Source organism: Crinia signifera, chromosome 6 (genome assembly GCF_055691185.1).
Source record: "Crinia signifera chromosome 6, ASM5569118v1, whole genome shotgun sequence".
Lineage (NCBI taxonomy): Eukaryota > Metazoa > Chordata > Amphibia > Anura > Myobatrachidae > Crinia > Crinia signifera.
The window spans coordinates 249,414,646-249,428,616 of record NC_139222.1 but is presented as its reverse complement, the minus strand read 5'-3'; the positions used below and the strand labels follow the sequence as shown (position 1 = coordinate 249,428,616).

Sequence of the window (13,971 nt, the reverse complement as noted above, 5' to 3'; positions counted from 1 at the left end):
TAGCGCTTTGTCATGACGCATCAGCCAGAACCTTTATGTCCGCTGTTTCTGTTTGTTTACAGAATTCCTCTGCTCATTGAACTTGCACATCTCTCAATTGAATTAAAATGCACCCAGCCTGCTGAAGCTTGTATCACTGATCTGAAGACTGCAGATATCAATGTATGTGTCCAAGTTTTCTCATTCATTACATGCTGGGAACATCTTCCTCTTATGTGATTTTTAGCCATTGCGTTTGTTTCGCAAGAATCATTTTATGTTAGAGTATGTTACTGGCTGCATTGGGTTAGGGTTAGAGAGAGTATTTATACAGGGAAGTATTTATGGCACCATAGAGATCCTTTTCCTTTTATACAATACATATCCTCTTATATTAAATAAATATGGATCAAATATGGTTTGAGGTAACATGTTTAAAAAGGGGCAGACTAGATGGGCCAAGTGGTTCTTATCTGCCGTCACATTCTATGTTTCTATGACTTGTCGATACCTGCTTGGGGCGGGCAACTGATGTCACATGACGTCAGCGCCCTCCCCCAACTCGGCGGAGGAGAAATCATTTGATGAGTGACCATCGAATGATTTTTCCTTCCTGTGGGGGCATACGAGAGGACGTGTAAGCATACACAACCACTCACATGCAAATGCGGGGATTTGCTCAGCGGCCTGTGTTTGGCGGCAGTGAATATACGCTGCCTAGCGAACAGGTCTGAATTTCTGCTGTCAGGGAATCATGGGTCATGTAGTGCCACAATTGCTGAGGTGCCACTGTCCATTTATAGTCCATTGTGTTCTGTCAGTCATCCTGGTTCCGCTGCTGGGACGCATGTAACCTGGCATGTACAGTAGTATTGGAGATATTAATAATACTACAAATAATGTATTTTATGGTAAGTAGCAGCTAGGGAATGTTCTATAAATTAATATAAAACAGAATATGCTCTGTATTCATTTACACAATAGGATTAGCAGCCTACAGTATTTCTTTGTTAAAATATTGTAGAAAGACCAATAGGACGATGGGGCTATTCAAACCTGATTGCAGCCCTGGGATGTCACAGAGGGCCTATTATTGATCGACTGCGCATTCGTACGGATCGTATTGTGCGTCTTTTCTGATCGCAAGCCGTTCGCAGGTAGATTGACAAAGGGGCTTTGGGTGGTAACTGGCCATGTTCTGGGAGTGTCAGGAAAAACGTGGGCGTTATTTAGGGGACGGCGTGTGGCGTCTGCTCTGGCCCCGATCAGCCTCTCTCTATCACAGAGGCAGAGGAGGTTCTGGGTGGCTCACAGACTGCACACACCAGTGTCACCATCATTCGATGGTGAACGAGATCTGAATGGATTTGCAGCTAATCACCGATCGGTGTGATTTTCGCAAGCCATTAGCAGACTTGCACAGGGTGGGATTTCCCTCTGGCTGGGTGGCTATCTGATAGCAGGGCCCCGCTGCGATCTGAGTAACCCCCAATGACACACACAGTAGCCAATTTATCATTCATGGCTCAGTGTTAGTAAGCAATAAGCCCAATATAAAATAGGATTTTGTTTTTGTGTTGAAGACATTCCCGACCTGTGCAGACTCAGAGGAATCATATAAGGGATTATGTACCAGTGGATTTGATGCTGAAATGAGGGAAGCTGCAGCCTGTAATGTTTTATTGGGTGAAGTTGAGCTGTAGCTGACAGTCTGTAGGCTTCCCCTGGGCTACACAATGGCAGGACTCAGGCTGCCACCCATTGTTGCAGAAACTCCCTTTGAAGCAGGCTGCTCCAGGTTGTCAGCTCTCATTGTGTTCATTATCCGCTGAGCGATGTCCATGGCAGTATATTGAGCATAGCACCGGTCAGCTAATGCAGTGAGCATCATGATGGCACATATGTTCTTTTATAGGATTTGCAGGACTACATACAGCGGAACAGAGCTGGGCTATTGCATTAACTGCTACGTGTATTCTGCATGCCACGTCAGTGCACTGAGCGAATTCCTTTCATTTCATTTAATGCACCAGCATATACAGATGTAGCCATGCACTTTGATGCCACACTGGTCATGCGTCTGATTCGCCCCTATAGTTTATAGAAACGCACTGGGCGATTCCATGGCACCGGTGCGATGTTGGTGTGGCAAACGAGCAAGAGCTGCCTGACCGCGACCATAATGAACGTAGCTACATCTGTACATGAGTCTTAATAAACGGAAATGTGTGCATCCAAGTTCATTAGTTGACAGGATGTTAATAATTCAGATGGAAAATCCTTGTAGTTCCTCCTTCCCACCTGGGGTGTCGCTGTCTGCTGTGGGACTTCAAGAAGAGTCTGGTTTGTATCTCAATGTTGAGATACAAACCAGACTGTTGTAGAAACACCACAGCAGACAGTGACACCCCAGGCAGGAAGGAGGAACTGCAAGTGTTTTACAAGGAGCAGGGTGCAGGAGTGAAGACTAAAGAACAAGGAGTAACATTTTGTATGTTAGCTTTTAACAGATATGTGTCCTGTTTTTAAATGGAAGATACAAGTTACATTAACAGGCCATGTTAGTAGTAGGAGGTGCTGGTGTCCAGTATCCAAATGACTGACAGACAGTGTCTATGACGACACCAAGATGTCGACATGCACAAGGTTAGACACATGAAAAGACTTTGTCATACTGTACTTTACCATCCAAGTAGACCCAGATTGGGAATGGTAAAGTGGCCCAACGCAAGCTATGTGGGGGTACGTTTTACCTTTAACACCAAAAAAAGGTAAAAACTCATGTCAACCTTTTCATGTGTCAACATTTTTCACGTCAACCTTTTGCCAATGTTGACCTTCTGCTGTTGAACTATACATTGTCTGTGAGCTATACCACACCCCTGGTGTCCGACTCTCTTCTCTTCTGTAGTGGTTCTCCCACGTTTTTATTCTATATCAATATTCTTCCTTTAGAATGAAGGGTTTCACATTTTAATCTCATGTTCCACCCTGTTACAGGATCCAAGTACGCTCATAGCTGCACAGTGTCTTCAGAGTCAGCTTGAGGTTCTGAAGCTTGGCCCTCGGATTGACACATACACCAAAAGTGTTGTTGAGGTATTCACATTGTGTTTTGTGTTCAGATTTGTCTATATGGAGTGCATGCTGTTATAGAGCAGCTTCTACTTCTGTCATTTTTGCATTACTGTTTTCATTTTGAAGAACATTCGATGTGCATCACAAAATGCCTGGGTTGTGCACATGTACGCTCACTTTCCTGGGGGTTCCTATAAAACTGCATCTACAGAGGTGTCCATATACTGTACACTAACCTTTATAAACACTATTTATTTGTTTATTTACAGTTTCTTATATAGTGCAGCATATTCCGTTGCTCTTTACAATTGGAAACAACAGTGATTAAACAATATGAGGCGAGACACCTTTGGTGACACTAGGCCGCCATCCATTAGAAGGGAGAAGTCGCAGCTGATCCCCCTTGAGCCTTCCTGGTAGCAGAATCGCATGCAATATATCGCATGCGGTCCTATATCGCATGTGATCCCATGCAAGAAGGCTGCAAGCATGTGCGATCTCTGAATCCAATCTGATGCACTCAGGACCGCACATCGGATTGGATGTCAAAGATATCCGATTTGTCCACTTTTTACCCGATTTCTCAGCCCAATCCGTCAGAATTGGGTGAAAAGTGTCAAATCGGACTGGTGGTTCTGAGCCTTTAGATGCTCTGACGTGGGCAGCGATTCCAATATTTAGGTACTCTTTGCAGAATTTTCTATCTTAATTCACTAAAAGTGTACCAAGTAGCCACAGGGTGTGCCAAGTAGCCACGGGTTATACACTTCAGATCACTTTTCATTGTCACAAAGGAATTGGTACAGAACTGTCCTCCAACATGCAGTGCGAGATGGTTGGTGTATGTGAGCGTATGCAACAAAATGTGACTAGTACACACCAGGAGACATGCTGATTACTTTGATACATCAGGGCTGTTTGGTGTGACTGCAGCAAAGATGTATGAGGACATACAGTATCTGTAAAAAGCAGGTTCAGCATAACGGTGCATAGCACGAGGGTTGACTTTTACTGGACCTTTTATCTTTTGCTTTTATATCCAGACCGCATACTTTTTAATGAATGCTTTGTCTTAATTTGCTAATAGAATAGTAAATTGCTTATAGTGTACTAAGGGCCTGATCCTTAGACATCCAGCTAGTGAGCCTCCACAGGCATAAAGCGGTTTATGCAAACTGAAGTTGGTGTAAACTGTAGGGACTAATCTGCATTTGGTGCATAGGGATCATTAATATTAATGGGGAACGCAGTCTGCAGCACCAATTAGCCTTTTACAGGAGGGGTGTGGACAGTCATTAGGTCAACACCGTTGGGTGGACATGCAACTAGGTCGACAGGGTTCTAAGTGGACATGGGACAAGGTTGACATGGGTTTAGATCGACATAGCGTTAGATTGACATGGGTTAGGTCGACAGGTCAGGAGGTCGACATGGGTTTTTCACTGGTTTTTGACCCAAATGTCGACACAGTCGACATGGACACAGTTGGAAGTCAAGCGCAGCCCCTTGCTTCGGGCACGGTGCCTCGCTGCGCTCGGCACACTATTTTATTCTCCCGCCACACCCTAGTGGATGGTAGGGCATGAAATACAGCCTGCCGGCTCAAAAAACAGTGAAAAAACCCATGTCGACCTCGCAACCTGTCGCCTTAACCCATGTCGACCTAACGCTATCTCGACCTAAACCCATGTCGACATTGTCCCATGTTGACCTAAACACCTGTCGACCTTCAACCATGTCGACCCTAGAACCCTGTCGACCTAGTTGCATGTCGACCCAACGGTGTCGACCTAAGTGTGGTCGATAATACGACCGTATACCTACAGGAGATATCTGTGACGTTTCTTGCATTAACTAGCATATATAGCAACAATTCAGAGCATTGTGTAGAATCTGTCCCCATAAGCCCCGTATACACTAGACGAGAATGTAAAAGATATCACTCAGAATGGCCTGCATCTAGTGTGTACACTCATTAATAATGCACTCTCCTGCCACCAGGTCTGCTGAACCTGCAGGTCAATTTTGGCTGTATAGACAATGAACCTGTATGTTCAGCGGGTTCCGTTGACTTCACTGAACGATGTTGTTTACCGATATTGTTCAGTGTGCACTGTACACTCAGTATCGCTTGCCCTGGAGTTCACAGGGAAACGCTGCCGATATACAATAGCTCATAGAACAAATCGGCTAGTGTGTATGGCGCATATGATTTGAAAGTGACAGTACGGACAGTGTAATGGTTAGCATTACTGCCTCACAGCACTGAGGTCATGGGTTCCATTCCCACCATGGCTCTAACTGTGCGGAGTTTGTATATTCTCCAAGTACTTGCGTGGGTTTCCTCCGGGTACTCCGGTTTCCTCCCACAATACAAAAATATACTGGTAGGCTAATTGGCTCCCGACAAAATTAACCCTAGAATGTCTGTGTGTGCGTGTATATGTGGTAGAGAATATAGATTGTAAGCTCCACTGGGGCAGGGACTGATGTGAGTGTTCAACTATACTCTGTAAATCGCTGCCGAATATGTGTGCGCTATATAAGAATCTGCTAATAAATAAATAAACAAAAAGAAAAAGGATGACTCTTTTTTTGGGGCACAACTTACAGTGATCTATTATGATCTTTCTATTCTACATAAAAAACTGGACCCGGGTTGCAACAGCAGATCCCTCTTCTCTTCCTTCCACTGATCTCCAACTGGTCTCATACAATACCACACCCCCTCATTCGGTTCGTTCACTGCCCTAGTGGCACACGGCCGGAAAGTAGGAATGGTTTGAGAATCAGGAGATCAGTTTATATTCTCTATCTGCCCTCCTATAAATGTGTTAACTATTTTTCTAGCTCCGCCTGACTACTAATCTATAGTTTAGGCACTGCGTCGAAAATTACCATAGGACCATAAGCCTTGGTAACCCATTTGTGACTGTCACCTGACAAACAACGATATTTCGCCCATTTTTTACTCTTATTATATATTATTTGTTATAATAACTTTTTCTTGTCATTATATATTCTTTTCTACTTCAGCACCATTTGTCACTTTATATAAAACCACAGCCTGGTTATATTAAATGCCTCATGGGATATTATCCCAATATTGAGATCATCTTAAACCAAGGCTGTAACACTTAATCATTTTTTCAATTTTTGTAATTTCTTCATTTTTTCAATTTTTGCTTCGATTTTTGTATTAATTTTTGCACGGATTTTTTTGTATTATTTTTTCTTTATTTGGTGTTCACACCCCCTCACCTATATGCATTTAAAAATCGTATAAAAAACAATGTAATTCGTGTAATACTCCTTTCATGTAGTAGTGACTCTGTTGTGATAAAAGTAAGGTTTTTTTTATGTAGAATAGAAAGATCATAATAGATCACTGTAAGTTGTGCCCCAAAAAAAGAGTCATCCTTTTTCTTTTTGTGTATTAGTGTAACTACCTATGACTCATGGGAGCACCACCAACGAGAGGCATGGATAGGACCAAATGGTCCAGCTATTAGGAATATGTTGGTCAACCTAATTGTGATAAAATTGAATGAGTGTTAGTGCTAGTCATCCCTCCTTTTTCTCTTGTTAATAAATAAATAGCCAAACTCAAATCTGAATTGCAGTGTAAATATCAAGTTGTCCAACATTACGTTCCCTGCAAAATCAGCATCTACCCTGTATGTAAAAAAAAAAATATATATATATATAATCATTATTTGCATTGTTTGTATTAATTATTTGCTTTTTTTTTTCCTCCCAACTGAGAATGAGCCCCAATAAGTCTTACAGTATATGAACTTCCAAATACCTACTATACACTGCCTTATACACTGCCTTATATTTGGTTTCCAGGGGCGTAACTAGATATTCGCATACCTCCCAACTGTCACGATTATAGCGGGACAGTCCCGATTTTCGGGTCCTGTCCCACTGTCCCACCCGCGGCAGGCATTGTCCCGCTGCAGGGGTGGCAGTTGGGAGACTCCCCAATCTAATAGCACAGCGTCTATTCTCGTATGAAAATGAAGTTGCGGCTAATTAGCATAAGTCATGCCCTCATTTGCATACGCCCCACCCCCTTCTCGCCACGCGAGTGTCCCTATTTCATCAGCACAGAAGTTGGGAGGTATGTATTCGTAGGCCCATAGCAAAAGTTTGTAAGGGCCCCTTATTCAGCAACTGATGGTAAGAAATGTATGTAAAACATATTACATAGACAGCAAAGATGTGGGCCCCCTTCAACTCTGGGCCCCATGGCAGCTGCACCCCTTGCACCTATGGTAGTTACGCCCTCCTTAGGTTCTCTGTTGATAGTGTGATCATTTCTGATTACAGGTCACCTAACACAATGTTCTGTTTCCCAGGCACAGTTCCGCATTATAAGGAGCCTAGAATCAGCCTTACAAGATGCTGTTCGTATAGGTGACCCTACCACCATTCAGAATGTGTGCACTGCACAGTGGAATCTCTGTCTGCCTTTACTGCAACATAATCTGCGCAAACACTTGAAGAAGACTTTAGTGTCTATTTCCGAGGCATTAGAAGGCATTGATAGGCAAGTACTGTATGGTAGTTTTATATTAAAGCTCTATTCAGGAGAACATGTTTGTTTCTAGAATAATTGATTTTTGGGGTGAGTGTCTAAATAAGTATTTGAATGTGTTATATCGCCCCCTGCAGCTACATTTTGTACATTTTGTAGCTGCAGACTTGTAAATACCAGATTGTGTCTGCATTGCTCCTCTGTCTGTCATTCTGCTCTGAGATCGTGAACTCTCGTACGTGCTGCCCTTGTTTACATTGCAGAAGTTTGATTACATGCCATTCAGGTGTACCCAGCATGCTCGTCATCAATATTGTCAGTAGCTACATCTGGGGACGAGGGAAATGTCAGCATTGAAAGTTTGTATGTTTTTTACAAACTTATTAACACCCTATTTAAAATATATATTTTTACTAGATATTATGTATTAACCCCTTGAGTTGTGGGTTTTGCTGGGGCAGGACAAACCTACCTGGGCAGGTTTGTCCTGCCCCAGCAAAACCCACCACAGGAATTTGTAAGCCCCCCTCCCTCACCTCTGCTCCGGGGTTAGTACGCCGGAGCTTCCCTGCCGCCGCTGCGCTGTCCCCGCTGCCTTAGCCGGCCGCCTGTCACATTGAGCAGTGACATCGGCGGCAGGCTGGGGATGATCGCAGCGGCTCGGGAGGACTCGGGTGCTGAGTGCTCCTGAGTCCCCCCAAGCCCCGCTGACCATTCCCGAGCCTGCTGCCGATGTCACTGTAAAATGAGTGATGGGCGGCTAGCTGGCTGGCTGGCGGGCGTGTGGGTCAGGGGATCGCCGGAGCAAAGGTGATGGGGGGAACGGGGGGGACACAAGGTTTGTGGTGGGGGGTGGGCACTAGAGGTGCTGCGCCAGTGGTGCACACCTGGACACCACTGGCGCGCACCTATTGTATGTTAGTGGTATGCCCGGAGATTTTCCGTGACAGCCCGCTGCGGCAGCGCAACTGAGCCTGGAAAATCTCCGGGTTTACCACTCAAGGGGTTAATATTAATCAGTGTATTAGCACAGAATGCAATGAGTACAGACCAGCAGATGTATTAGGCCTGAAGAAGAGATAAAATTTAAGATGATAATGCACCAGCAAACAGGCTCCTAACTGTCATTTTCCAAACCCAGCCTGTAACTTGATATGAGCTGATTGGATTATCAATTTTGATTTAACCCCTTCAGTGGTATGCCAGGAAATTTTCTAGGCTGAGCTGCACTGTTGGCGCTGGCTACCCCGACAAATTTCCATACATTGCCCCGCCCCCCCTGTCGCTCACCCCACGTCGATTGCACCCGATTGCCAGAGCATTACTATATGTCTTTTTGCCTGTTGCACTCTGCTCTCATTATGTTAATTAGCCACTTGGATCCAGGTGTAACGAAGACTGAGTTCGGCGGCCTTGCAGGATGACGGCTGAACTCAGACATCTTTAAAAGGGGCAATCCTTTTACAAGGCAAAAGCTGTCAAACTTGGACTTCATTACACAGGCCCTGGGGTTTTATGGATTACATCCATATTATATGGGAAATGTATTATTTGTAATATGAAAATCAGCATCTTTTAATTAATGACAAGCTGCTCTCTGTCTTCCCATTTAGTTTGCTGACTGTAATGCGCTGCCAAATTCATATGGAAATTGCTCAGATAGAAGAAGAGGAAGACCGCATTGATGTTGCTATAAGACACATTCAGAAGGCATTGTTCCTGGGTGGTAACGGGGAATACCAGAACCTCCTGAAAACTTGTCTTCATCGGCTCCAGCTCCGAGCTACACTGTACACAAAGCCGCAGTGTCCAGAAGACCAGGCAGCCATGATCATAGAACAGGTATTATTCTCTGCAGCCACTGAGAGTACATTTTGTGCTCCTGGAGAGGTAGGACTAATACTGTATGCTGTGTATAGGGTATTGTTTGTCATTTTATCTTTTTACAGTACATACGCCTATAAACCTGCTTGCAGTAGACCTGTGACGCATGCTGATATTTTGCGGAAATGGTCGATGTTCTTTTACTGCACATATATCTAAAGGAATCATTTATCAAAAATATTTGCAGCTATTTCCCCCAAAACACCCATTTTAAATGGTTAGCCGCAAATATTTAGTATCTTCAGAATGTATGCAGAAGGGACGATATCAGATATATATAGGTTGAGTATCCCTTATCCGAAATCCTCGGGACCACAAGCATTTTGGATAAGGGATTTTTTCGGATTTTGGAATTTTTTTCATACTTACCTGGTCCCCTGGTGGTTCCCCTGATGGTCCCCCGATGTCCACGGTGTCCCTAGGCGTCCTTCAGGATCCTCTTCAGTGGCATCTCTGGTCCCAGGGGTGCATTGTGCGAGTGCGCAGGCGTGCCGGTGAAGTCACCGGTGCATTCGCGCAATGCACCCCTGGGACCGGAGATGCCGCTGAAGAGGACCCTGGAGGCCGCTGAGGACATCAGGGGATGAGGTAAGTATAAAAAAAAAAGGGTCTGGGGGGAAAATAAATATTCTGAAAAACCACGGACCATGTGCGATGTGTAATGGCAATTAAGGAGTTATTGGTACTTTTATATGGCCATGCTCCTATATTTTTGCCCCGCACCTTCAGCACGCACTCTCCCTATTTTGCCTGTGGTGGTAGGGCAGTCACCAATTCCCTTTCTGGCACAGGGCAGCAAAATGTCTATTTAAGGCACTGGTGCTGTGTAATGTGAATAAGATTGTACTACTGTGTGGTGTAATTTGAAATGGGAGTACTATTGTGTGGCCATGTCCCTTCCTTGTGAGACCACATGTCTTTCATTCGGTGTGCTATACCTTTGTAAAGGATGGGAGGGCGTAAATTTATAGTTTGCAGGAGGGCGCCGAACACCCTAGCACCGGCCCTGCTCATGCCCCTACTTCTACATTAGCAATCGTTCATTGCTTATATACAGTGTTTCTTCTCTCTAGTACTGTGCCTATATAATGTACTTATTAGTGGGTATGTATAAAATAAATTGTGTTATCCACCACAACAAGATAATGGTCTGTAATTTAGGTACTTGTGTAGTTTCACGGTGGCAGTTACGTAGTCAGGGTAGCGTCCCTGTCAGAATCAGTGTAGTCAGCGTCCCTGTCAGCGTAGTGTTCCTGCAGCCAGTGTAGTCAGCGTAGTCAGCGTCCCTGTCAGTATCAGCGTTGTGTTCCTGCCCGTTCGCGGCTAGCCAGAGCTTGCGTAGTTAGCGTAGTCAGTCAGCGTTACGCAGCTAGCGTAGTCAATCAGCACTTATTACATTGTGTGGGCACCGTTGACCATTTTAACCTGCCTGACATGACAGGTGTGAATGTGTTCCTGAAACACCCCTAGGTACTTGTTTCCTAGCACGGCGCCCATCGCATTGCATACCATAAGGCATATGATGTGATGCGATGCGATACGATGTTAGCCGATGTTATTCAATTTTAAATTGTATACCATCGAATTGTATGCCATTGTATGGCATATACAATGGTATAAGATTTTAAATTGTATAAGCACCCTAATGGGTGTTTTTAATGTTAAATGTGCCCCCTATAAGATAAATAATTGTATAAGCACCGTAATAGGTGCTAACAATGTTAAAAGCACCCCCACGCCACCTGTACTATCAACGTCAATCCGAAACATGGCCAATGGAGCGAGCCTGCGAGGGGCGTCGGTATGTGTCCTCCGACCTTTTCATACCCCCACTATCCACGTCGGTGTGGAGTTGACTTTATATAGTGTGGCGAGCGCAGCGAGCCACCGAGCCCGAAGCGTTGCGAGCAGAATACATGTGAAGTAATGCGCGTGCCACGCTTCGGGCTCGGTGGCTCGCTGCGCTCGCCACACTATATAATATCAACTCCACGCCGACATGGATAGTGGGGGTATGAAAAGGTCGGAGGACGCGTACCGCCTCCCCTCGCGGGCTTGCTGCGCTCACCACACTTCGGGCTGGCGTTGATAGTGGCGGTGGCGTGGGGGTGTATTTAACATTGTAAGCACCTATTAAGGTGCTTATACAATTAAAAATTGTATATACAATTTAAAATCGCATCGCATTGCATTGTATGCCATGTATGCCATATACAATGGTATACAATTTTGAATTGAATACAATGCCATACGACTGAATATCGTGGGCGCCGTGCTAGGAAACAAGTACCCACCCCTACTATCCACATCTGCCCAAAGTGTGGCGAGCGGACGCGGTACGCGTCATCCTGACCTGTTCATGCCCCCACTATCCACTTCGGCATGGAGTTGATTTTATAAAGTGTGGCGAGCCTCGGAGGGGATGCGGAATACATGGCAAGTAATCTGCGTCCCCTCGTGGGTCGCGCTGCGCTCGCCACGCTTCGGGCTCGGTGGCTCGCTGCACTCGCCACAATTTATGGAATCAACTCCACGCCGACGTGGATAGTGGGGGTATGAACAGGTCGGGAGGACGTGTACCGCATCCTCCATTGGGGCTCGCTGTGCTTAGTTGTTTAATGGATCAGTTGTCTTTCGAACAAAGCTGGCCCATTTGCCAGGAGTTCAGAATTTTTTAGGGCGCAAGTGCGTCAGCTGAAGAACAATAAAATAAAATATAATTATAAGCGAGGTTATACAAATATAGATGAGCGCCTGACATTCTTTGAGAAAGTGTAGTTAAATATTGCACTAAAAAACAACAAAAAAAAAACAGTTGATGCGAGCGGCGCTGGCATTTTTAGCGGATATTTTAAGGATCTCTCACATCAATTTTGGCACTCAATGGGTTACACCCGGGTTATTTCTGGGTTGAGGTGCAATGTGAAAGCACATGCAGATGAAGCCATTTCATTCATCCCGACAATGCGCCATGTATTCCCTTTTCGGTGCGCCATTCGCCAAGAATGGGGTGCGCCTGTGGGATGTTTTTCACGCCCCATTCGCGGCAATAGGACACGCACCATTCGCCAAGACAGGGATGCGCGAGCGTCACGCACGCTCGCGCATCCCCGTCTCGGCGAATGGTGAGTTGAGAAGGGAATACATAGCGCGCTGTCGGAATGAATGAAAATGGCTCCATCTGTAACCTTAAAACCTGGGTCGACCAACCAGGCAATTCGACCCGGGTTATAAAAAGGGTTAAATCCAAGTCTCCCTATGTATAAAAGGCAACCTGGGTTTAATATGAATGTGTTGGACCCAGGATCAGGATCCCAGGTCCAACCCAGCAGGTGAAAGCGATAACTGTGGGCTAAAGCTATTAATAGGAGAATGTGGCTGTTAGATGAATGTCAATCAGATTGGAGTTGTAGTTAACCAGCTGGCAATCATTACATAAGTCATCCGGTTGAATCGTTTCTCATTCTTTGTCATAGGCAAAACAGAGCAGCATGAAGGATTCGGTGAGGAAGAGGCGGCCATTACTTGTCAATGCTGGCCTCTGTCTGGCTCCTGATGTGTTTCAGATGGTTCTTGATAGTGAAAATGAAGCAAAAGGTAATCCACATATGTAATGATCAGAATTAATCATTTATTATTGGTACCCCAATGAGTACATTACTGGTCCTTGTACTCAGTATATGCACAAACTATTTTCCTATTGCTCATAAAATGAGATACAGGTTGAGTATCCCTTATCCAAATATCCGTTATTCAAATTTTTCAGAAAATCATACATTTCAGAAAGTGAATTTTTTTTTTGCTAAAAACCTACTGGGGACATCTGTAACAGCACTACTGAGGACATGATATAGTATATAACTGGCACTACTGAGGACATGATATAGTATGTAACTGGCACTACTGAGGAAATGATATGTAACTGGCACTACTGGGGACTTCTGTAACATCACTACTGAGGACATGATATGTAACTGGCACTACTGGGGACATCTGTAACAGCACTACTGAGGACATGATCCAGTATGTAACTGGCACTACTGAGGACATGATATAGTATATAACTGGCACTACTGAGGACATGATATAGTATATAACTGGCACTACTGAGGACATGATATAGTATGTAACTGGCACTACTGAGGAAATGATATGTAACTGGCACTACTGGGGACTTCTGTAACATCACTACTGAGGACATGATATGTAACTGGCACTACTGGGGACATCTGTAACAGCACTACTGAGGACATGATCCAGTATGTAACTGGCACTACTGAGGACATGATATAGTATGTAACTGGCACTACTGAGGACATGATATAGTATGTAACTGGCACTACTGAGGAAATGATATGTAACTGGCACTACTGGGGACTTCTGTAACATCACTACTGAGGACATGATATGTAACTGGCACTACTGGGGACATCTGTAACAGCACTACTGAGGACATGATCCAGTATGTAACTGGCACTACTGGGGAC

At 44.7% G+C, this 13,971-nt stretch overlaps 1 protein-coding gene across 5 annotated transcripts in view; it reads left to right on the top strand.

Annotated features, from left to right (window-relative positions):
* CFAP46 (cilia and flagella associated protein 46) overlaps window positions 1-13,971 on the top strand; it is a 211,128-nt gene that overhangs the window by 32,876 nt on the left and 164,281 nt on the right. For all 5 annotated transcript variants that reach the window (XM_083149297.1, XM_083149298.1, XM_083149295.1 and 2 more), the window contains 5 exons: window positions 63-162; window positions 2,980-3,078; window positions 7,422-7,612; window positions 9,214-9,442; window positions 12,961-13,081. In XM_083149297.1, the coding sequence (XP_083005423.1) occupies window positions 63-162; window positions 2,980-3,078; window positions 7,422-7,612; window positions 9,214-9,442; window positions 12,961-13,081 (740 nt within the window). The remainder of the gene's footprint in view (window positions 1-62; window positions 163-2,979; window positions 3,079-7,421; window positions 7,613-9,213; window positions 9,443-12,960; window positions 13,082-13,971) is intronic.